Source organism: Gouania willdenowi, chromosome 10 (genome assembly GCF_900634775.1).
Source record: "Gouania willdenowi chromosome 10, fGouWil2.1, whole genome shotgun sequence".
Classification (NCBI taxonomy): domain Eukaryota; kingdom Metazoa; phylum Chordata; class Actinopteri; order Blenniiformes; family Gobiesocidae; genus Gouania; species Gouania willdenowi.
In genome coordinates, this window is record NC_041053.1 from 36,377,924 (window position 1) to 36,404,387 (window position 26,464).

The 26,464-nt window shown below is 35.1% G+C and overlaps 2 protein-coding genes across 2 annotated transcripts in view; both read right to left on the minus strand.

Moving 5' to 3' along the window:
• Positions 1-8,294: 8,294 nt before the first annotated feature.
• anxa5a (annexin A5a) overlaps positions 8,295-26,464 on the minus strand; it is a 1,189,405-nt gene continuing 1,171,235 nt past the window's right edge. The window contains exon 15 of the transcript XR_003674903.1: positions 8,295-8,626. The gene's annotated coding sequence lies outside the window, so the exon portion shown is untranslated. The remainder of the gene's footprint in view (positions 8,627-26,464) is intronic.
• gask1b (golgi associated kinase 1B) lies at positions 12,020-26,307 on the minus strand. Its single transcript, XM_028459139.1, is given in 7 exon segments — positions 12,020-13,361; positions 16,402-16,628; positions 17,930-18,147; positions 23,354-23,828; positions 23,830-23,874; positions 23,876-24,064; positions 26,293-26,307. Coding segments are annotated over 7 exon segments (1,377 nt in total). The 3' UTR covers positions 12,020-13,153.

The window sequence follows — 26,464 nt, forward strand, 5'->3', positions numbered from 1 at the left end:
TTTTGAAAATTGACAAAGTAATGAAACTGGCCTGTAATTGGTAAACTGGTGCTTGTCTCCATCTGTGTACAGAGGAATAACTTTTGCAACCTAAATTTTATTTGGAAATGTACCAGTTTTGAAAGACAAATTAAAAAGATATGTGAGCGGATCATTGATGCCACCCATAATACTTTTTGCCAGGGTCATATCAAGATTGTTCCAGTCTTTTGATATCTTACGATATCTATTTGCTGCCTCCGTCTCTTGACAGAGGAGACTACATTTTTCCTGCTAATTTGGGCCCAATATTTATGAAGAGGTCATTGAACCCATCTGCCACCTGTTGTATATCCTCAATTCTTAACTTCTTGAAGGGTCCTGGACGAGTGGGTTTTACAAGGACTTTTGAACAAAACAACCAACTAAACCTCTAGTATTTATTTGGTCTTTTGATAGATCTTGCAATTAAAATTCACAATGTGTGGTACAATAAATTGCTTGGAGCAGATCTATAAAATATCTTCAGATGTTATTAGCAGCACAAGTATTTTTAAAGGTGAAATATGAGGGATGTAGCACCAATTAAATATTCTCACATGAACTGTGAGGTTGTCATTTTTGAGCTTTTAAGTTCAAAACTGCAAATTGGCAGTGAAATGTGAAATAAATTATTATACCATCTTTAAAAGTCCTGTCGTCACTGATTTGAATGATTTCACCCAACTGCTTCTTGTTTTCACAGATGTTCAAGAAGAATTACAGCTTTAATCTATCAAGGGTGGGAAGATGAAAGTCCCATCGATCTGATCCTTCTTTATCTATTTCTTTAAACTACAGAGAGAGAATGTCTTATATTGTTGGTCTGACGTTTACATGATTCAAAAGAAGAAAGAACATTTTAGTGTGTGTGACATATTTAGATTTATAGTTATTCTACTTCTAAAAAAAAGTGTTGGTCTGACCTAGGCCAAGGTTTTACTAGCGCTCAACATAGAAACATGCATTCTTTGCTTGAGCGGTTAACCGAGGACAATAAAGACCTGGTTTGCACTGTTTATGCTAGCAGCTACATATCTTTTTCACATGTTAATATTCCACCCTGGGCCAAAAATCTTCTACAGTTATTCACTGTGTGGCACTTTATTCCCACACTATCAATGCCATAAACTAGGGCTGTCACTTTAACACGTTATATGCAATTAATTATTACAGGAAAAAAATATCGTGCTAAAAAAAATAACGCTGTTAATTGCTTTTTTTTTGTTAGCACTCATTTCCTGGTATACCCATAATACTGATGCACAGACTTTTGGCTTTTACAAACACCGGATGGAAAACTAAAGCCTAGTTGTGTGCAAATGTGCAAGAAAGAGTTTGCCTTACCACCGGAGCTTTGTAGTTTTCACTACCACCTCAATGCTAAACATGTAGCAGCTAGCATGGACAGCTAATGTGGACACTCTGACAGTGCTAACTGCTACATGCTGCACGCCATGACTGACAAATATTACATATTAATGAACATATACATGTAAATATGGAAGATTATAGCCAACGGCTAATTTCCATCTTTATTCCCTTCGGGAGGTTGATATCAACAACATAAGATAATACAAATCAATAAAACAACAGCAATAACAAGTAAAACAGTTTGCCTTCACGGCTAGTATGAGCAGCAGTAGTAATTACAGAGAGAAAACATGTCATTGAAAACACAATAGGGCAGAAAATAAAAAAGAAAGCAAGAACAATAAAACAGTATAGTGGATTATGAAACATATAGGCCAAGGATCATGGAACCATAGGTTATTCACTAGTGTTAAATGCTAAAATTAAACATCGAAGAGCTGAATAAAGTGTGGAGTGCTGACGTGTTAAAATAGGTGCATAATTATATTGCAGATTGCCTGACTGCACAGTAAATCTAAAGTGCTATTTTAAGTGCACAATACTCAATACTTGATCCGTCCTCGTTAGCATTTTAAAACAACAAAGCTGGTGCTGATTCGCCAATGGCAAGAAAAGACGCTAATATAGCCGATACATCTGAGATGGAAGGGCTTAGCTGAGATTTGTCTCTGGGCTCCCTCGTCTGATGGAATGTCATAACAACTCAAACAAACTGAATAAAAGTTAAGACAACCTGACAGAGCTCCATAGTACGAATGCTCAGTCTTTGCACTGGGCTCATAGTTAAAATACTGTGATGCAACACATGGTAAATAGACTAGCCTCAACAGCTACAGGTGCTAGCATAGCATGTTGAAAGGTCAGAAGAAAGTCCTAAATTCTCACATTTATAAACAGTACTGTTGTATTAGCTCAAGCCTGAAGTGGTGAAGTTTGTGAGGTTTTATAAAATGTTTGAATCATGCTTGTGTTCGTTTCCGTGCATGACTCCTTTCATGGGTTGTGTATTTGTTTGTCGTGCATGTAAACTGTAGAGTAAATTATTTGTCTCTGTCAGTGGGTCAGGGTTTCTGTCTCTATTTCTACACTTCCAGTCTTGCCAGTGTGTGTGTTTGTCCTTGCCCAGGTGTGCTCAGTCTCAACACTATTTACAGGTACATCTCAAAAAATTAGAAAATCATGAAAATGTTCAATATTTTTTGTCACTCATTTCAGAAAGTCTAACCCATATATGATATAGGCTAATGACACATAGAGTGAAATATTTCAATTTTGATGATTATGGCTTACAGAAAATGAATACCCAAAATTCAGTGTCTCGGAAAATTTGAATATTACTCAACATCAATAAAAAAATATTTTAAACAAAAATGTAAGGCTTCTGAAAAGTATGTTCATTTCTATGCACTCAATACTTGGTTGGGCCTCCTTTAGCATGAATGCCTGCATCAATGGGGTGTGGCATGGAGGTGATCAACCTGTGGTACTGCTCAGGTGTGATGGAAGCCCAGGATGCTTTGATAGCAGCCTTCAGGTCATCTTCATTGTTGAGTTTGGTGTCTCTCACCTTCCTCTTGACTTGAACTTCATAGATTCTCTATGTCAGGCCAGTTTGCTGTAGCACAGTAACACCATGGTCATTGAACCAGCTTTTGGTACATTTGGCAGTGTGGGCAGGTGGCCAAGTCCTGCTGGAAAATGAAATCAGCATCTCCATAAAGCTTGTCAGCAGAAGGAAGCATGAAGTGCTCTAAAATGCCCTGGTAGATGCTGCGTTGACTGTGGACTTCAGAAAACTTTGGGACCTTGATTTCCAAATGAGATGCAAAATGTACTTTCATCTGTAAAAAGGACTTTGGACTGCTGAGCAACAGTCAATCCACTGTACCAGTAAATGGACACTCCTCCTTTTTACAAGTTTGGCCTTTTTTCTTTTCATCATTTTTTTTACTTGTCTTCACATGCTGTTGAAAGTCCACATGACATGTAACGCAATCTTGCATGTTTTAGTATTGCAATTAAATGAATACTTTTATTTTATTGCATAATTGTGAGCATCACCAGCCCTCCCTAAAGAAAGGTAATAAAAACTTTATTAAAAGGAAGCTACCACCTAAGTGGGTGGAAAGGAACAGGGGAGAGGGAGTTAGGGAGGGAAAATGGAATGATTTGTTAATAGTCAACTATTTTGAAATAAAGTGTAATGTAAAAGTTTGGTCTAAAACTTCTACTCCTACCTCTTCAGAAATGCCCTTTTGTGCACCATAACCATGTTATTGTCTTTTAAAGTTTTTTCCACCATGATACATTGCCAAGAAGCACCATGGGTTGATGAGATGAAGATGAACAGCTGCTCCTATTTTTGTAATGAAACCCATTGAGATTGCTTTGTCCATCCAGCTATTTCCCGACCAGGCTTTGCTCATTTTTTATGGATGAGGGTTTTTTTTTTACTTGATCAGAGGTAGAAAACAGTGACATGTGGCAGGTTGCCCCTGATCAGCTGGAAATGCAGCAACTGTCAGACGATGAAAGATAAGGAATTGAAGCAGAGGAGGAGCTTCTGTGCATTTATCGTTGACTTTACCAACATTCCTGTTATCAGTCATTAAAGCCTTTATTTCATTTAAGCTCTGTGTGTATGTTTGTAATGTGCCTTTGTGTCAAGCGATGAGTGATATTAATATGTCCTCTGCCTAACCACCTGCTCCTAAATTCAGTTCACTCTGAAACATTCTGTTTTATTGCAATTCATATCCACAAGCTTTATTTCCAGATAAAACCTCTGTCCGCTCTTCATTATTCTTATTAAGTTAGTAAAACAAGATTCATTGCCATTTTCACTGTGATTTGTTAATAATTTAAAACTTAAGACCTGACTTTGAGTTTTGCTGCTGGGACAGTTTTGACTCCAAATAGACCCGTTGGAAATGGAGTAGGTGAGGAATGCTTGGTGCCTCCCTGTGAGCTATTTACATATTTCAGCCAGTGGCCCAGAAGCATGTTGTGTCATATTAACAGTGCGGTTTTACTCTTTTACAACATGGAAAATAATGATTTCTTCACCCACAAATTGTCATTTTTTTTTTCAATATTCCTGCTGCAGTCTGAGTTTTTCTCATTATGGTTCCAGGTGTTCATTAGCTATAGCTACTGGAGATACATCACAGCATTAGCTGTATTTAAACCATATTCAATGACTTCAGATGATTGTCAATAGCAGTGATTATTAGAGATTAACAATGTCGGCTGAGTCGGACATATGTGCATGTACAAAACACCTTGTGGCCCTTTGTTGACACAAGGAACACAAAAAGTATGAACGGTTGCATGGTTTTTCCGTGATGTGATAGAGGAAAATGTTTGAACCAAGTCTCTTGCACACACTAAATGTCACATTCTCTCATTGCAACATCTCTAAATATAGTTTGTGAACTATTCGGCTCACAACTGTTTGATTCCACTATGTATCTGTGGGAGAGCAGATGTTTCAGATGCCAGCGTGTGCAGAACAGATGCTCCTCCTTTTAATCCAGTGTCAGATATCTCTGCTCATGGTCACGCTTCAGATTACAATCTGGTGTTTATTTCCTTCTCACAGATTCTTTCTCCTTTGATTTTAATCATACACTTTTAGGAGGCAAGAACACCCTTATGAAAAAGAAGTCTATTTAAGTGTGCATAGAGTATACTTATTTTAAACTAAAAATATAAAATTATACTTTCAGTTTACATTTTATGTACTTATCAGAGATACACTTAAAAGTGCATCACTTTAGTATACTTGCAGTACACTGAAATGTATATGTTACAGTACAAGTATATTTACTTCATACTTGAATCTTTTGATATAATTAGTAAAAATATTTAAATTACCTTTAAGTATATTCAGCTTGTGAATGTGCAGATTTTAGTGATTGCATTAAAATGAATAACTTTCGCTCCACATCCATAATGGCTTTATATCGATAAAATGCAACACTTTTTTTTTTTTTTTCTTTTTGTGAAGTTGTACCTTTTTATTTAAAAAACAAAACAAAGAACCACAGGTTTATTTGGTAGGATAGTTAACAAGTCTATGTGAAATAAAGTTATATATTATAACAAAAAGTATTCATTTAAATGAAAGTGGGCTAGATGCTATTATAATAATTATAGTATAGTATTATTATACCTATATATTTACTTGCAATATGAAATGAAGATTTTGGTAAACTAACATTGGGCCAATTTTGTCCCAAGAAGTATTGAAATGGTACATTATGAAGTATACTACTAGTTTATTGGGAAAGTATACTTGGTACCTAAAAGTGTGCTGAGCAAAATATACTTAAACTATACTTAAGTATAATGCACTTTAAGTATACTTCTTTTTGGTAAAGGCATATATGCTAGGTCATTATTTAACAACCTGTTTATGGTCATATAACTATTAGCTACGAGCACATAAAGCTGTTTCATTAAGTGCTAAAATTTGAAGCCGTATTTTGGAGTAAACGAACCTTAAAATCTGATGTCTGATTTAAATTGACTTTGATCAATATTAACGCCATTAACAACCACTAAACAACACATATAATGGATTGCCATGTAAACCAATGATATCATGTACTACATTTGCAATGAAGCTTAAATATTGCAATAGGTCATCATTGTAAATGAGAACTGGTTCTCAACTGACCTTATCTGGAAAAATAAAGGTAAATAAAATAATGTACACAGAAATGGGACATTAAGCACAATTTATATAAAACATAGACAACATTAAAACCATAGACCAGGGTTGTCAAACTCATTTTAGTCCAGGGACCAAACAAGAAAAATTTGGATCTCAAGTGGGCCGCAGTTTTTTAAAATGAGAAATTTCAACAATATTGTGCTGTAGTTTGTACTTCCATGTATAGATGGTATGTAGCAGTATGTAAGGCAAAGACAAAATCCATCTACACTTTAAATTTCCTTAATTCTGTGACCAATTTTACTTAAATCTAAATAAATATTGTGGATTTTTTATTTTATTTTTTTAAGTTGCAGTACTTTGTAAAATTAGTTCTTTTAACAACTACAATTAAAAGATGACTGCCAACATGTGATATAAGCACGGATGTGTGTGAAATATTTAACTGAATTAGTTGGTAATTTACACAATGATTTATGGCTTCTCCGTCATTTTCACAGACAATATACCGTAAACAAGGTCCTATATAATAAGTGCCAGGATTTTATTTTGAAAATACAGGTAAAAGGGACATCAATTGACTGTATGTTATTAGGAGATTTGGCAACGTACAACTGTGTATTATCAGTATACCTATGAAAATGATGACGTCCCCATGTGAGAATGTTCATAATTAAAAAAAAAAAAAAGAATTGGGCCTAAAGATGAGCTTTGGGGAACACCCCATTTAATGTGACAGAACTTTAGGGATACATTCTCCACCTTTAGCATAAAATGGTGACTTTGAGAGACAAGAGGCAAAACAGTGCTAAAGAAGCCAACCAGTTTTTAAAGAGAATATATTCGAGAATTGAATCATTGAAGCTCTCAACGTCTGTTTAAAATACATTTTGTAGAATTTGGAGTGAGCAGTACTGTGCAGCATCCTGAAAATCCAGATTGAGGAAAATATTATCTACACTACAAAGAAAATACTTAAATAACATTTATTTACCCATTTAAGACTTCTTAACTATTACAGTTTTATATGCCAAAATATTTTTTGTTTTATGGTTTAAATCTTAAGCTTTAGAAAAGACAGATTCATTGAAATTTCTTCCGACGCAGGAATGTTATACTGTTTGAATATAAACATGAAGGAGTACTCCATAAAACTCTTTCCTGTGGTTAAAAAAAAAAAGTTTGGAAGAAGAGTCGCCAATGAATAATAAAGCCATTATTCATTGATAATTTGCCCTTTGGATCTGGGTTATAGGGCAGTGTGGCCGATCTCAGTAAAACATGTGTAAATCAGTGTTTGGCTGGAAAACATGGCAGTTCATCACGAGTTTACACGGGGAAAAAAATTCAATCCAGAATTCAGGCTCACGACCTTCATTATACATATGGAAAATAACCAAAATTTTACCGTTATCTTACATATAATAAAGAAATTGGGATAGAAATCGTATGAGACGAAGAAGAGAAAACATTGTTCACACACAGAAAAAATGACTAGAAAGGATATACAGTAGAAGATGAAAGAGTCTTTGCTACATTCATACCAGACCTGCACAAGTTGTTTTTGTAAGCGTTTCTATTCATCTGAGAGTCAGGAGCTCTGTATTGCTTTGATTCCCATATTTTGCCATTATAGTAGAAAATAGCCAGATTTGACACAACTTTATCTGAAGCATGTTGACATTCTTTCAGTTCCTCCTCTGAAGTCTTTTTATGTTCCTGAAGGACAGATTTCAAGACATGTTTTGTCTCGTGGTCTTTTAGTGAAGCCTTTCAGCTAATGTCTAGAGTTCATTAAGCAAACACTTTCAGGGGCTTTACTTTACAACATCAACCAAGTTTGTTGTTGTACCAACACTTATTAAAGTGCTTTACTTTGACATTCTGTGAGCGTGATGTGCCCAATGCTTTACAAATATTTTTTTCTTAAAATTTTAAAATAAATGTGCAACAAATGTGTTTTTAGGAAAATAGGAAACCAATCAATGAGAACCAAAAAGCCTGAAATATTGGTATTGCTAAAAATAATTTAATCTCACTAAATCCTAGCCCCATGGTTCTCTGGGAAAACGGAGCACACAACATTGATTAAAGTGTGACTAAACCAAAAAAAACAAACAAATTTTTTCTGTGAAAAGCAAATGTATTCAGGTATGAAGTAGTTTTGTGGATTTATTCTTGTCCAACTCTTGACATTTTAAGCTAAGTATTTCGTATTGGCGTATTTTGTTGTAAAAATGTTATGAACCAGCACTGTTATCCATACCCCATATAGAAACTAGTACCTGTCGAATGCAATATGTGGTGAGTATGTTAGATTGAGAGAATTGTGAATAGGGAGGTGTAGTGAGTATTGAGTAGTTAGTAGCTCGTAGCATCGATTGTTCTTTGGATATTTTATAGTATAGACCGGGGCTGTGTTTGAAAATGCATACTTGTGTACTACTTGTACTAAGTCTGATGTCAAAATGAGTATGTAATGTATTTACCAGTATGTATACTATATCGGGACATTTTTGAAGTATGCATGGTGGGCACACGAGTCATACTCACCTGCTACAGAACGTAAAAGTGTCCTGGGACCGGCTTCAAACTAAAAGTCAAACATTCCCTTTTCAAAACAAAAGCATCTCTCCTTGTCTTGCATTCGTTTTTAAACGCTTTTGTAAATAGGGCTCTTGTTTTGAAGTTTAGCCAGTAGCACAAATGGAGGGTCTCCGAAAATCTCCAAAATGTCGACATGAAATCTGTTTCCGATGTTTTATAGATCAAATTAGCACACGTTGATATTCTACTTGGCCACTTTATCACTTAAAATGTTTTCAGAACTTTAGAGGTGGAAAATCAACAGATATATTTAACCTCAGTGTGATTCAGGTTTTTGTCGTTGTAGCTTTAAAATGCATCTTGGGAAACTTGAAAATATACTTCAGTGGGAACGCTCATCATTGTAATCATACTAATAGTATATAGTAGACAGTATATACTTGTTAAGTGTGCAGTGTGTAGTACGTTAGTATGCATTTTCTAAAGTAAGTTAAGGCACATTGAACATTGATATGTGATTGCAGAATCTTTCCTCGTCAGTTCTGGTCAAACTGCCCAAAGCATGCCAAATACCATCGTACTGACAACATTTACTAAGATCTCTTCTCGGAGGTTCTGTCATTGCTATGACTACCACTATCAGCAACATACAAAACCCTGAGAGCACAGGACAGCTACAGATTTCTTGGACACACACACTGAAACCTGGTCTGCTTCCAAAACCCAGTGACCATATAAACCCTGTGTCCGCATCTGACCAGTAACCCTAAAGCTTGACTCCGTCTCATTTCATCCAAAAGCACTACAACAAACATAATTCATATGTTTTTAGTCGTGTCATTTCTGATCAAGGCCCAGCCAATTTCTTTGGTTCAGGTTTGGGTTTCAACTTATTATGTTGTTACCCACATGGCACATGTAGCACGGCACTGTTTTAGAGAATTTAGCTATGCTTGGGGCCTGCGATTTTTTTTTTTTTTTCAATTGAAATCATTGTAATTATCTTATTTTAAAAATAATAAAATAAGTGGCCGATTTGGTCTAAGATGTTTATTGTATGCAAGGCAACCGTGGCAAGATTTATTAGCAAAAATAAACATGGGGGGTGAAAGTAACTAGTAAATTTTGCTTTGAGTACTATTTAACTGAGCTACTTTTTGACCTTACTTGTGCTTCAAGTAACATTACTTCTACTTTAGTAGGATATATTAGTACTTTTTACACTTCTGTTGAATGTACTTGAGTACAATTTCAATAAAGTAACATTACTTCTACATATTAGTACTCTTTACACCTCTGTTAATTGCCATAATGGGTCTTTAGGGGAGCTATAACTGACACACACAGTTGGCGCAGGCTAAGCTTAACACATTTAGTCTGCAGCTGTGATACACCTGTACTCCCGAAACATTCTGCTTTCCTGTACACATTAAATATGAATCCTAGTTTAGAAATGTGATGAATGCATGCCGTTAAATGACTGTAGCCAGTGACGTCATGGTAAAACCAAAGCGATAATCAGTGCAGATGCAGGGTGATGAGAATAAAGAGATCCATTGTCTGTGGATCACAGTATTCACATGCATCATAAATACTGTATTCCCCATTATGACTTACACTCATGAAGTGAAAGTGAAGAAGTGAGAAGAAAGGCAGTGAGACACGGTCCAAGAAAAGAAAGAAGCTTATCATCACTCTAAACAAGTGCCAGCATGTCAGAGCCATTTAACACATTCAACAGAACCATTCCTGAAGCTATACAGTGCCATAAGCCGGCACTGAAAACTATTCTCCAAAAATAAACCATTTTATTATATCTTATCAAAGGCACGGCCTCGGTAATCAAGCAAAAACCTGCTCAGTGTGATATGAAAAGTGAAAGAAATCTGAAGCTCTGAACAACCTGCCTGAGGATAAATGTGTTCAAACCCAGCAAACGCTTTGTTTATTTTAAACGCAGTCAAATGCCCTGTGTTACACTATGGATTTATTTATGATCGCTCTTTTCAAAATACATTCTAGCACTTCTGTTTTATGTTCTGAAATACTTTAGTATAGAAATGTGCAGTTTGTTTAGAGCTGTACTTGTAGGATTCGGGCATAAATGTGGTTTTGTTTTGTATTCATGTGTAACTATTTCAAGCTATCATTTTGTATAAAATTATCTTTTGTTTTGTAAATTTTTCAGTACTTTTTTTTCTCTGTCAGGTGTTAGTGTGTTTAAATCAGGGGTGTCAAACATATTTAAGTTCAGGGGCCAAATACCAAACGGACCAGTTTGAACTCAAGTGGGCCACAAATTTTAGACAGGAAAATGAGCAATTTCAATATTATTCTTCCCAATAAATTCAATGTATTGGAAAATAAATTTCCTTGAGTTTATGAGCAATTTTTTATTCTATTTGGGAAAAATTTGTGCAATTATGTTATAATTTTAATAAAATTGATTTGGAAGATTTTGGAAAAGACAATGTTTTTTTTTTTTTTCAACAACTTCATATTAAAATTATTCCCATCATATAATAAAAGCATGGGAAAACTGAGCCCTGGCAAATTATGTGAATATTCTTTGAATTAATTCATCTATTTGGAAGGGTTGGGGATTTTTTCAACTGAATTACTTGGTATTTTTACACAATGAATCATCGTTTCTGTGATTCCAGCTATATCCTGTGGGCTGAATTTGATGCTCTAAAGCAGGAGTTCTCAACCTTGGGGTCAGGAGCCAATTTGGGACACTGGGAGGGGGTTTCCAGATGCCTTTAATAAGCTAGGAATATTTTTTTTTTTTAACAATTTGAGCCCATTTTAGCTTATTTTCATCCTTTTTTGCACCAAATTTGCCATATTTTACCCATTTTTATCACTTTTTCTTGCAATTTTTTTTTACTCCTTTTAATGCATTTTTGCTACATTTACTCCTATTTCTGCCACTTCTCTGTCAAATTTCAATGCCTTTTTCTGCACATTTTTTCCACTTTCAAGACATTTTCGGCACTTATAAACCCTTTCCACCAATTGTCACATATATGTTGACCCATTAATGACACTTTAAACCTCTTTTTACCATATTTATGGCTCATTTTTGCGAGTTTAACCACATTCATGATGTGTAATGCCCATTATTTGCCAGTTTATACTAATTGTTCCTACCAATTGTTCTAATATTGACACTTTGAACCCTTTTTACCACGTTTTCTGTCTGTTTTTTGCCAACCTTCAGGCACAGTGGGGGTCTCTGGTACCTTTAGTTTGAGGGTCGCGGGCTGAAAATGTTGAGAACCACTGATCTAAAGGGCTGGATTTGGCCCCCTGGCCTTGAGTTTGACATGTGGTTTAAATGTTTTACTAATCTTATTTTACTTTGAAAATAATTCACTTGTGCTTTCTATGCCATGTTAAAGTCAACTGGCCTTTTACTTATAGACCAGCACTGTCTCAACAAGCAGAGAGTTATAATGACTTTTAATGAGTGGAAACTAATACTCAGCTGCACAGTGTACATGCTGCTGCTTGTGAAAGCTTGTTATTATGATTTCTGTATTGCACTCAACCTGAAAATGGGCTTATTTTTACAAAACTGCATTAGAGCCAAACTGTTGCTGTCTTTGCGTTTGTTAAATACAAACCTGTAGCTTTGGGAATGTTAGTAATGCATGGACATTGAAAACGTGTGCATGAAGGAAGCCACGCAGGCTGCAGGGCTGGCTGGGAACTACATAGCGAGGGTTTTTTTTAAACACAAACACGCAGACACATGGACCCCACTGATGCACTAATGTGGGTGCACAAGGGTTAAAACAACAGTCCTGTGAATGTTCAGCAGCACAGACGTGGGGTATTAACCCACAAAGCCCCATCCAGTGCTTTACTGGGAGTGTTCACAGCAGTGTGAGGGGCAGACAGGGTCACGTTTCTAAACACAAACTATTTCTGACTGAGCTTTGACTGATCAGGTACACGCAGCAAATAAGTTACATTTGCAGATAATTCCTTTTTTTAATGTGCATAAATATAGAAGATAAGTCACTGTTAAGAAAAAGAGAAGTTCAGATATTGCACATTATGGCAGGGGTCACCAACTTGAACCTTTGAGCTACTTCATATATAATTTTTAAAATACTAATTAAAGTGCAAGATGATAAGGAAAACTAGCCATAATTTAAAAAGGTTCATTACATTTCATTATATTTCATAGGAATTCATTGTTCCTGTTTTGCTAGCCACTAAAACATGCAACATTTGTACAATTTAACAATTTTGTATTTCTTTTTTTTCCACATTTCCCATCTGCAACATTTAAATTTGTCCCAATGTTTCAGTGAAAATAAACATCAGATAAACAAATCAGATTTTAGACAGAGCTCATTGGTCACGAGAGCTCCTGTTAGAACAGGCCTAAGAGCCCCTCTTGTGGTCCATGCGGGCTATCTGGTGCCCGCAGGCACCGCGTTGGTGACCCCTGAATTAGGGCATGACTGTGCTGTGCTTCAATAAAACAGTTCCTATCTGCATTAAGTCATTCGAATTCAAAGATCACGTTTTCATCGCAATGACTTTGGTCCCATGAGCGTTGATGTAAGTGAGGAGGACTTTGGCTCGTTTCTCGATAACGTCGATGAGCTTGTCGATTCCCTGCCGGCCGCCCTGGCTCTCCCAGTACGTCTGGTCCAGGAACAGAGACTGGAGCAGTTTTTCTCTCAGCTTCTGGTTTCTCAGCACTGACACAGCCGACTCTGGGAACCTAGAGACGACAAAGACGGAAGACACAAAGTCCATATTGTAGCAGCCGCATTCCTGACTTCCATTGTAAATGACTCGCGTTACCATGTAGACGGCCAAAGTTATCAAATATTGTTTGGCAAACAGTAAAGAAAACAGGTAGGAATTGTTCTTTGGTATATGGAATTATCATTAACTGAAATGCTATCTATGTGGGTCATTAGGGCTAAGCAATATATCACGATTCAAGATATATCAAGTTTTCTATTTTGGCAATATAATAAAGTAAAATATCGCCTTTATCGAGATATATCTATATCTTTTTAACTTGTTTTTATTTATACAATCACACTGTACAAATCACATCATACAAGTATTTATTATTATTCATCTAGTACAGTCAAACATTGTCCTTCTTTACAATGTTTCCACATTTCTGAGATATATTTTATAACTTATTTTGTATCAAAATACTTGTTTTAGGAGTCGCTGCTTTTGCTACTTCTCAGAAAAGCACAGTTTTATGGATTTCTGAGTGCGTTCTAACCCAGACATTCCCCTAAACAAGCCACACTACAGAACTCACTCACACGTGCTGTCCCTTAGAGGAGAAAAAGACACATATTGTGCAGCTGTTTGTTAATAAATGTGCCTGTGTGGCATTTTTCATCAGCAAATATAACCCAGAATTGTCTTTCTGGTAAGACTTTGAGTTAAAAAATATGAAGATTTATATCGTATATCGCCATTTTGAGAAAGAAATATTGAGTTTTGGTCCATATCGCCCAGCGCTATGGGTCATTTCATGTCGATTCAATAAATTTTCAGGACATCCCACATACTTCGGCCTCATAAAATTCTAAATATGAATTGTTCCTTAATTATTCAATAAGCACACTGTACATTTATAGTTTACAGGGATGAAAACTTTTTGAGTTATGGACAATTTAGTGCGGGGGGGTATGTGTTGATTTCCTTGCGTCTTTATTTTTCTTCCACTTTCAGCTTCCAATATCTAAAAAATTACATTACATAGGAAACTGATATTTGGTACAGTAATACAGCTCCACCTATTCTCTCAGAATATACAAAAAGATCCACTATACATCCTTTCTGGTGGACATGCCAGCCCCTCAAAATTGGAAAAAATTTTGTTGGGCCTTCAGTAAACAACCTGCATATGCCTCAGCTCCCTGTAATTTGATCAGCTTTGAGCTATGTACATAGACTGTTCATATCACTAATAATTAGTCACATATATGCATTGGTTATTGGGTAGATTCTCTCGAAATCCGAAAAAAATACTTCTTTTTTTAATTTTTTTTACTATATTTATTGGCCCATAACTGCATGTGGGAATGTACGACCCCAACTTTGGGTTCTTTCACCACTCGTGGATATTTAAAATCCTCTACATGAGGTCATCATAGCCTTATAATTATTTCTTGTTTACTAGTTTTTCACAAAACAATTGGTAAAAAATTCAGATTTTTTTTCTCTGATGTATTGTTATAAAAAGTAACAACCACAGTTAGTTCCCAAATGGCTAATTTTACTAATCCTTATAGATTTCATTAACATTTTAATTCATATTAAAACATCATATAGAACTATAATAAGCATTATTTAAAAAAGAAAAAGTAAAAAAAAATATCTAAAAACCTTGTAATGTGAATGACATACACACAGTCATGGACACTGCCACGGTTAGCTAAGCATTTTCCCACAATGTAGGAGTGGCTAAAAATCCATACTTTAAAGGTCAGTTACAATCATGCATTTAAAGTAAAGCCTTACATAAGAACACAGTGGCTCTGCTCTGTGGGCTCAACATTTAACACAAGCAACATGAGGTTTCTGGTATTTCTGAAATGTCAATGTCAGTAAAATGATGGTGATAATTCTTACCTACTGGTGAGAATTTAAAGCTGTTAGATATTCCTCTTGGCATTAAAACAACTTTTTAGAAGATAAAAGCTTTCCAATTTAGAATGAAATTACAGGGAAGATTAGAGAAGAGATAGTAACTGTAAATGGAGTAGACGGAGGTGAGTTCCTGAACATTTTTTAGTGATAGAAAAGGAATTATTATTCGATGCATGTGTGGGAAAAAAAATGCTTTGGCCGTGTGCAACACTTTTAGTCAATCATTGTTAAGATAAATTGTTGTCTTTGTTGTTTTTGTGTTCACTGTATATTGTAGGCTTGAGGGAGAGGATTTTTGCTTAGGTTGTGAAAATGTCCAAAAAAATTGCATTATTATAAATCTCCATAAAAAGTGTTTGACTTACAATTAAATATAAAATTTGTTTGCTATGACATGGGCCTTTTTCATAATTTTTTTTTTTACATTTCAGCAGGAGTGTGAAAAAAAAAAAAAAATTGATTTCACGATTTATTGCGATTTTTTTTGGGTGCTAATTTTTTTATTTAAAAAAATTTGATTTGATTTTTTTTTTTTTTTTTGGGAAATTTAATCAATATTTTTGTGTATTTGTGCAATATTTCAGTGGTAGTTACAATGCTTTCAATGTGTTCATTTAAACTGACACAATAGGATAAATAATTTTTTCTTATTTTTGTGCATTGTCAGTAGCTCAGGGTGATTTATCCTAAATGTTCTCACTTACAGTTGTTACAATGCGTCATTATGTTGTCATGGTTACTTTGAGACTTCTACACAGTAGTTTTAGTGAAAACATACTTATTATACTTTATTTTATGATGGCAGTGTGTAACACTGCATTTTCTTTTTTTCAGTGAAAATGTGCAAAAACACGACTAATAAATAATAAATAGTATGTTTTGAAGCAAACAGTTTTGACTCAATTTGTCCTCTGAATGATCAATGTCTTCTGATAAACATATACAGCAACTTGATTTTTCATCTCTACGTTTAATTTTGATATTAACTGGGTAGAATATTGCGATATATCGTGATATATCATAATATTGTATCGTATTGCAACATCCTTACCAATACTCACCCCTACATTTCAGAACTAAATACACACAACAAAAAAACCCTAATATTTTGAATTGATCACATATTTGCGACTTACTCCTTGATTCCCTCCAACAACCTGAAGTCCAGATTGTCTTCGTTGCGGTCGAAGAAACCTTTGTTGTTGACGAATACCAAATGTCTTTGGTCCTGATCCCGGTGGACGATATTGGTCAGTTGTATATTTTCTTGCTCGACACATTCAGCATGGTAGCCCAGTTCAACACACGCGTCCTCCCGCCGAGGCCTGAAGCCGCAGCAGCTCCGATCCAGACGGTTGTGAATCTACAGGAAGTTCAAAATCGAAAAGCAGCAAATTTAATGGACCGAACTTTAAGAAAAAGTTATTGAACATAAACAATTTTTTTTTTGTTTGTTTTTTTTTTTTTTGTTCGACAACTCTGATAAATACGGAAGGGAATTAGGGCCAATTTTGATGGAGAAATTAATTTTGTGGAAAATCAAGAAAAAATATCAAAAATAAACTCAAAATACAATACCGTGATAAAAGTTGAAGGTTTGTAAATTAAGTCAAATCTACAGTTGTGGACTAAGCCAATTCACCATATATAACAACAGCCTCATCCAAACTGGCCCCAATCTGTTTCCGTCGCTCCTCAATAGCCACAGACGGACTAAATGCTCCATCTCTTCCAAACTTGACAGGTTTTTCCTTCTGAACAGATTCAGTTTTTGGCAATATCTCTTCTTAAAGAGATTACAATGTTGTGTTTATGAGCTAAAGATGAAATAATCTCTTTGTTAATAAACCCAAAATTGTATAGTTTAGTTTAACGCATTCATCAAAACACTGCATTTTGTAGACGTCCACAGTTTGTTGGTTATTATTGCTAATAAACAATAAATGATTATAAGACACAGAGACAAGCGACAATGGATTTTCAATATCTGCGAGTGGTGAAATAACCCCAAGCTTTGGGTCAAAAATAAAAATGAAAAGAAGTCACAATCTAGAAAAAATGTTTTATATCCCAAGAAAGAGTCATATTTATACTATAACTTATAATAGAGATCACATTTTTTATTACATTCCCACATGCAGTAGTGATGTGAACAGTCTATGTACATACAGTAGCTCAAAGCTGATTAAATTACAGGGAGCTGAGGCATATGCTAAGTTGTTTACTGAGGCCCGAAACCAAGACAAACTTTTTTCCAATTTTGAGGGGCTGGCATGTCCACCAGATACAATGTATAGCAGATCTTTTTTTTATAATTCTGAGAGAGTAGGTGGAGCTGTGTTACTGTACCAAATATCTGTTTCTGATGTGATGTAGTTCCTGAGATATTGGAAGCTGAAAATGGAAGAAAAATAAGTACCCCACGAAAAGTGACACATACCCCCTCACTAAATTGGCCATATTTCAAGTACTCATCCGATCAAACTAAAAATGTATAGTTTACCTATTAAATAATCACAGAACAATTGGTAAAACAATTCTGAATTTTGTTGACACCGAAGTGCTTGGGATGTCCTGAAATTTTGTTGAAATGACCCAGCAATTTTAACAGAAAAACCTCAAATCTGGCAACCGTGATCACAAGCTTCCATTACGTTTCGTTACCTGCAGCAGGAAATCGAACAGAGCTACTTTGCTCCACTCGTAGTGATGAATTGTTGAGCATCCGGCATCAGGCTTTGGGCTGGAGTTTTTCTGCCAGCATCTCAGCTTCAGTGAGCTCTGATACTCCCGCCACGATAACCTGACTGTGGCCCAGCCTGCAGCGAAAGCCTCGGGGAACAGAGACGCATCCCATGACACCACGGGACACGACTGACCATCTGAAAAAAAGCAGTTGAGTAAAGACACTTTTCTGACTTAGTTCTCATCTCGGACAAACATTGTGAAACATGAAAGTAAAGAAACTCAATCTGTACTAAACACTTCTCTATTGCAGCATATTGTTGTGGCAAGCTTGGTGTTATTTTAGTTGCTTATTGTAAACTGCTCTTATTTTAGCATAGATTATAGTTTGTGAGTTGAAAACCCTTAATTACTCCTGTTTTTGCTTTTTTAACCAGATGATCATTCACACTTTAAAGGCTTTAAAGACATTTCTACATCCATTGATAACCATAAAAGAGGTCTAAATTCAATTTAATTCAACTTTATTTATATAGCGTAAATTACAGCAATAGTCATCTTGAAGCACTTATCATGAATGGGCATTCACATTTTTTCAAAAAAATTGCAATTAAATGCTCAATATTGATCCGATCCATATGAAAATGAGCAACCAACCCGACATAAGTGAGTTCAATTTTATAGAGATCAGTCAGTTACGAACTAAAATATATATTTTTGATATTTTTGAGAGATAGGGATTTTTCCATTTTTCGAACTGATCCACAATCAGTATGTTGATCCCAACCCCTTCCAAAATGTAATGGAATCTTCCATGGCATAAAGACTATCTTTGGTTGATGTATGTCAAAATCCAGATGAATAAAGAAACTTTAAAGGCTTGAAAGAAATGTCTACAATAAAAACCATAAACGAGGTCTGAATGTATGGGCACCAACATGTTTTTTCTTTTTTTAATTTTAATTTCTATCCGATCCTTATGAAATTGAGGAACCAACCCAACATAAGTGAGTGAAATTTCATAGAGATCAGTCATTTAAAAACTGAAATGTACATTTTTAAAATTTCACCAAAGGAGCGAGATAGGGATTTTTTCATTTTTTAAACTGATCCACAATCAGAATGTTGATCCTGACCCCTTCCAAAATTTAATGGAATCTTCCATGGCGTAAAGTCTAACTTTGGTTGACATTTTGTCAAAATCCATGAAGCACTTTTGGCGCAATCCTGCTAAAAGTCAAACAAACAAACCAATAAACATTGGTGAAAATATTACCTCCTTGGTTTGTGAGCAACTGGAGGTGAGTTTTGGGTTATTATTAATGCTAAATTGTGGCTTGTTTTATGATTGGACCAAACAAAGGAAAGAACGTTTATTTAGCAGCTGCCTCCTAATGTGCTATTTAAAAAAAATAATTAAAAAAAGAGTTAAGAATTACGTTTACAGTTGTGATGAAATGGTCAAATAGATAGAAACCATGTCCATTTCACATCATCTGATATGTTATTCATAACTTTATGTCAATGAGAAAATACAAAAACCAAAATGTTCAATGATCATCCCTCTACAGTAACTTTGTCTCGGCTCAATTAGGTTACTTTAATGCAAAGGTGTCAAACTAAAGGCCCGGGGGCCAAATCCAGCCCTTTAAAGCATCCAAAATTGGCCCGCGGGGGAATTGTTTACTGAATTATGCAGAGAATTTTAAAGTCATTTTAATTCACTGTATCATATCCAAACATAAATATTGGCATCCATGCAAAATAATACAATTTAAATAAAAAAAAATTAAAAAAAACACAACATTTTAACATTAATTTGGAAGTGAAACTTTACAATTATTCAAGTGGAGTTTCATGGAATTTGTCACAAATTCAAAATGACAAAATTTCCCCAAATTAAATAAATATAGTCACTGCCTGTCACTTATTGCTTGGATATTGTTGGTGCCTCAATAGGGGTGGGTACCTCACGATACGATACAATACGATACACGATACACAGCTCATGGTAACTATTATCTCACGAAATGACAATACTGCGATTACTGATATATTGGTCAGAAATCAATCTACGACGACCTATGACATGACAAGTAAAAAAAGAAGATTAAGTGAAAAAATAAAAATTTTATTTTATATCTCTGAAAGACAATAAATTGAAAAAGTTTCCTATGAACAGTGACACTATTTTAGTGCAACATTTCTGTAAATAAGTGTCAACATACCAATGTAAACCAATAAGTATCTCCAATAGTGCTTTCTGTAAACAAAAAATAGGGTCTTTCTTACCAGTGACATCATTATAGTGCAATATTCCTGTAAACAATATATTGGTTCCTTCAACAAACAGTGACAACATTTCTATGAAGACCTTCTGCACATTTTAGTGAAAAAGCAGAAAAGGTTTTGAAAATAATAAAACAAATCTTGAATCAAAAATTTTTTTTAAAAAAATCGATACTTAGCGCGAGCATATCAATAATCAAATGTATGAAAAAAACGTTGCATGTATCGCCATATCCAGATATTGTCACACTCCTATGCCTCATACTATACAACATTCTTTGATATAATTTATACATTGAAATGCAAAGTAGCACTGAAGATGAAATTGTTCTTGAGATCAAAATTATCTGTATTTGGCCCCAGAACTAAAATAATATGACACCCCTGCTTTAATGCAACAATCTCTAATACACAATGATTTCTAACCTTTTCTATTAAAGACTGTATCAACATATGCTTTAGATATAGCATATACCTTTTATTCACTGAATGAAACCACATGGGCCATGCCTTTACTCAGCATTTAAAGGACTTCATTATCCATTACCTTATCGATGGTTCACTTATCCTTCCTTAATACCATTACACTCAGATTAACTGCGGCTGCTCTGACCTGCCTTTAGTAATCTGCCCTCTAACAAGTGCCGAGAGATTTCTTCTTTCATTCGTCTTTTATACTCATTCATCCTGTGCAGGCTCATTCAAGTTATAAGAAAATAAACACCACAGACTGTGTGCTGACATTTGAATGGACCAAAGTAAATATAAGAGTATTCAACAGTCTACTGATGCTGTTTTGAATGGATATTGTCTCAACTGTAAGAAAATACCAAACACAGCATTCATACTCATCTGTATCATGTATCAGAGTGGTTTTCAAACTTGTTTGGCTCAAGTACCTCCTTTTCTCTTATTTCGAATCCATGTACCCCCTTTTGTCCAACTACATTTTGCTTAAAAAAACTATTTAAAAACACCTATAAAGCATAATGATGGAATGATTGAGTGATAACACACATTTTAAAGAATCTCACTTTGTAATTTAAGTGAAAGGAAACATTATTTAGTATCTGTGACCCCATTTTGATATCCAGATTTTCTGGTGACCCCAAAGACATTTTTATTCTCAAATTATGTTTTGATCATGTTTGAGCTCAGATATGTATTTGTTTTACTGCATTTTAGTTGAACTCGATTTATATTTGACAAAGCAAAAGTATGAAAATAAAGTTGGTGTTGTGTTTATTTTGTTTTGCTTTTTTGTTAAAGAATAATAATTTTTTTAAAAATCTACCCCATTTAGACTCCAGGTGACCCACATGGGGTCCCAACCCCACGGTTGAAAAACACTGTTAGTGGCTATTGAATAGATTTATTTCTATAGTTTTTTTTAGTTTTTTTTATCATTCTGGTCATCTCACGTCTGGAGTGGGAACCAAGACTGACACTTAATTTCTTAATTTTTCACTCCCTCTTTCTCTCAAGCAACGATTCTCAACTGGTGGGTCGGGACCCAAAAGTGGGTCGCGGACCAGTCCTGGGTGGGTTGCGGATAGCTGGTCAATTATAAATAAACACTTAATGGCTCTCATGTTGGACTTGTCTTTTATTTTGAAAGACAGGCATGCTGTGGAATGCATGTTGCACACGAAAATATATAGATTTATGTTTTAAAAAGATCGTATGTGTGCTTTCAACAGCTACTTTTGAAAAACTAAACTTGGTCTGAAGAAAAAAAAAAAAAAAAGAGTGGGTGACGTATTAATGACCGTGGCAAAATGTGGGTCCCAGGGTGAAACCAGTTGAGAACCCCTGCTCTCAAGTACCCCCTGTAGTGCCATTGCATTAAGGAAACACTGATGTATGATATCCACATTAAATATAAGATGGATTATTTATGATGAGGAGAAATGATCATATTGTGGCTTTTTGAGCTGCTATGCACACAAATGAAAGTAATAAGTTTCATTTATGCTTCCTCCAAGGAATATGTGAGCGAAAAAGGACAAGAGGTTATTCTTGTCACATAAATAAACAGGAAATTAGTTGCTTTCGTGTAGCAGTACCTGGGACTTCTATTGTTTGAAGTTTTGATAACCTCTGCTTTAAAAAAAAAAAAAAAAAAATCATAGATCTTTTAACGATGAACTGAAAGAATCCTCACCTCAGAAAGTTTTGCAGACATTTTTACAAACTTTTCTACAATAAGAGGCTTTCTATGGAAAGCCATTGAAGAATAACATTGATATCAGTGTTAATAACCATAGTAAAGCTCCACCAGTACTACTCAAAATGTAAGTACATGAAAATGTATTTTGGTTTACCAGTACGTGAGTACACTTTACTAGTGAAGCAAAAACGTGTCACTAGTAAGCGAAAATAAGAGGACAGTGAAAAGTTAATTTCAGGCTTTGCCATTGGCTTCCGAAAATATTACAGCCAATCAGCAAGCTGGGTTTGATTTGAATCCCTCCTACTTCATTGCAACAGGTCCACTATATCATATATAAAAATACTCAAGTACAAGTAAAAGTACCTCAATTAAATAGTACTCAAAGTAAAAACTATTTTCAACGCCCATATTTATATTTGGTCATAAATCTTGTCAGTATCCTGTGCATCCCCACAAAGGCTTCTGTATAAAATAAAAGGTTTTCAAGATGTACAATTCGTTTTTTAAATAATATTAATTCAATTCAGGCTCTAGTTGAAACCCAAACTTGAAACCAAGAAAGTGACTGAAGGTTGATTAGAAATGATAAAGAACATATGAATTATGTTCACTGTGCCTTTGAACTAAAGTCGGCTATGATGTGATGCATTTGATTGTGGTCTGGTCATTTCTTTTCTTTCTTTTTTTTTTTGTAGTTCACAATGTTACATTGATCATTTTAAAACTAAACTAATAATTTACTCAGTAACGGTTCATGTAGAACTGTGACGATGACTGTACTTCGTTTAAAACGAACATAAGTACAAGTCAAATTACTGATTTAGAAATATACAAGTAGCATAAAAGCAACTCAATTACAGTAACGTGAGTACTTGTAATCCATTACTTTCACCTCTGCGTAAAACCAAACAGCATCCTCCCTTCCTGTGCAGTGCACGTACCATGCATGAATGAGAAGGCTCTGCTGACAGCAGGCAGTGTCCTGTTGAGCCCCAGAACTCTGTCCAAATGGAACGCGAACACCTCGGAGTTCTCCACGGGGCTGCGGATGAGCCCGCACTGCCCTGCGCACACTGCGCTCCGTCTGGAGCCTTTTTGGGCAGCCCTGTGCACGTCAGAATCTCCTTCAAACACGAAAAGTGACGATGAGAGATGTGAATGTGAGATTTTTCTCACGCGCAACACTTTGGCGTCAGCCAGAAAGCGCATGGTGTCCATGTCCAGCTGGCTGAACCACGGTGGGGCTTTCTGTCCGTAGAGGCGGATGGAGCTGATATCAGAGCCATCCTTGGTGGATTCAGCATTTATATCCAACGATTTGTAATCAAAGTCGTGAGTTTTAAAGTGCTCTCCTATGTTCACCTCCGTGAGTGCACGTTTGTTGTGCGTAAAAGTCACATTCTCGCTCTTATTGCGCCTCGCTTTTCTTTCTCACCTTTGGTCGGACGGTACCTCGGATATGAAACTGGTTTGCGTCGTCTGGACTTTAAAGTTATGTAGACCACGTTGGACCGAGTCGGGACCACAGTGCTCGCACCGGTGCGCAGAGCCCCGTTATCCTTAGGGTCATTCAATCCATGCCCGCCCTCATCAGGCCTTCTGCCGACCCAGGAAACCACAAAACACAAGTACACTGCACATATTGGACGCGACTATTAAGTTTTTTTCTGAAAGTCGACACCTTCGTATGTTAGGTCGGCTTTTAGGAAGGGAAAGCACAGCCTGGGAATGTGAGGCTTCCCCATTGGAGCTCACTCCATGCTCTCAGCTGAGAGAGCCTTCACTGTCTGTGCGCCAAACCATAGGAGGAGCGCAAAAACTTTCTAAATGCGTTTCAGGACAGGACCGCTTTACCAAAAAAAAAAAAAAAACTTTATTGGAAAGATGAGTTTTCATAAACCGGGAAAAATGTATCTCCAACTGTAAACATAGTAATAATAATGTTTTTGTTTGCTTGTTTGTATAGATTTTTTGGAACCGAGTCTGAAACAAAGCTATCTATAAATCTATCTCTCTATCTATCTATCTATTTATTTATCTAATAATAAAAATAATAATATTAAAATACACATTAGGGCCTCACTGGAAATTGTCAAGCTAAGGTTAATGTCCAACTCAAGGCCCGGGGACCGAATCCGGCCCTTCTAGGTCAGAGATGGTGAACTTGTACTCAGAGGTGACAAAAGTACTGGTAGTCTTCGGTACTCAAGTAAAATTATGGATACTGGAATAAAAAATGACTCTAATAAAAGTAAAACATAATAAAGTTGCTCCCTGACTTCAGTAGAAATAAAAGTACATACTACTAAATGTACTTATGTAAGACAAATTAAAAGTAAAACAAATATCCCTTCAGTAATAAGACAGGGTTTTTAAACCAGCAAGTTTTTGAAGAACTTGTGGAAAACTGGAACATGGGAATAAATTAAATCTGTTACCATTTATGAACACCTTGTTCTTCCATTTCAGGCGACATCTAGTGGTTGACACCTATTAATTATCTTTAAGTTTTTTTTTTTTTTTTTTTGTTTGTTTTTCTAAACAAAAAACAACCACAATAACACCACAAAAATAAATAAATAAATAAAATAAATAAACCAAAAAAATTGGCACAACTAAGGTGAAAAATTTTAAAAATAGAATAAATCAGAGGGCACTCAAGACACGTTTCCAATAATTTGGGAAATCTCAGCAGCAGGTTTAGATTAGACAACCTAACATTATATTTGAATAAAAAAAATAAAAAAAAATAAATATGGCTTTGCTTTTAAAAGTTTACAATTATTGAATTAAAATCTTTGCCCAAACTTAAAAATGAGCTTTACAAAAAAAACAACAAAAAAAACTGTCCTTTTTATCCTTTATTTGTTAAACCAAAGTTAATCTAACCTAATCTCAGTTTTGTAAAACCAGAAACCTGACCAGAAAGTTAATCCTGTAATGAAATCTAAAAATTGTGTGATCATGTAAAAAAAAAAATTAAAAAAAATTCACAACAATTATCCAAAATAATTCTTCTTTAAGTTAAACAGAAACAGCACAACTGCCATCCATACAGGATTTCCTTATGGTTTAAATATAAACCATATATTCAGCAGTTAGAAATAAAATATGTAATAGTCCCTGCAATTGAAGCACTATAGAAGGGCTTTGCATTTAACAGAGGTGTGTAAAGAGTACTAATATTATATTAATATATCATACTCAAGTAGAAGTAATCTTACTTTAAGTACAAGTAAGTCATACCTAAAATATTCAAGAACAAAAAGCAGGTCAATTAAATAGTACTCAACGTTTATTTTTGGTAATAAATCTTGCCACGGTTCCCTTGCATACAGTAAACATCTAATGTATAAATTCAGAAGAGACCAAATCTTGCACAATTGGAACTTGATTATTATTTTTTTTCCACAAAGGCATCTGTATAAAATAAAATAAAAATAAAATAAAATAACAGCAATGAATTCAGTGCAAAATTAATAAAAAAAAATGCTTAGGCTCTAAGTATAGATACATTTATGAACTCTAATGCTGTTTTGGTGCCGTGCATTATGTTTAATCTGGTGGTCGGCTATGATGATACGTTGATTGTTGTCTGGTCATTTCATTTTTTTGTTGTTTCACCAATGTCCGTGATCATTCAAAAAAAAAAATTAAAAAAGAAAAACATCAATTTACTTAGTAATGTTTGGGTGTAGAAATGTAACAAATTACTTCACTTCTTTTAAAATGTACTTGAGTACAAGTAAAGTTACTGAATTTTAAAGATACTCAAAAAAGTACAAGTACCCATAGGAACAACTCAATTACAGTAATGTGAGTACTTGTATTTACGGTATTTACTTTCATCTCTGGCTTTAAATGTACGAGCAACCTTTACTCTCAAAGGAGCCATTTTGTCTCATCTCACCTGGATTAATGTCCTCCTGGGGCCGAAAAAATACCTTCTCAATGAAGACAATACAGTGAATGAAATTATATACAGGTAAAATTATGTAGAATAACGTTGATTAATTTGAATTGATTTTCATTGATCATGTAAATGGAAACTT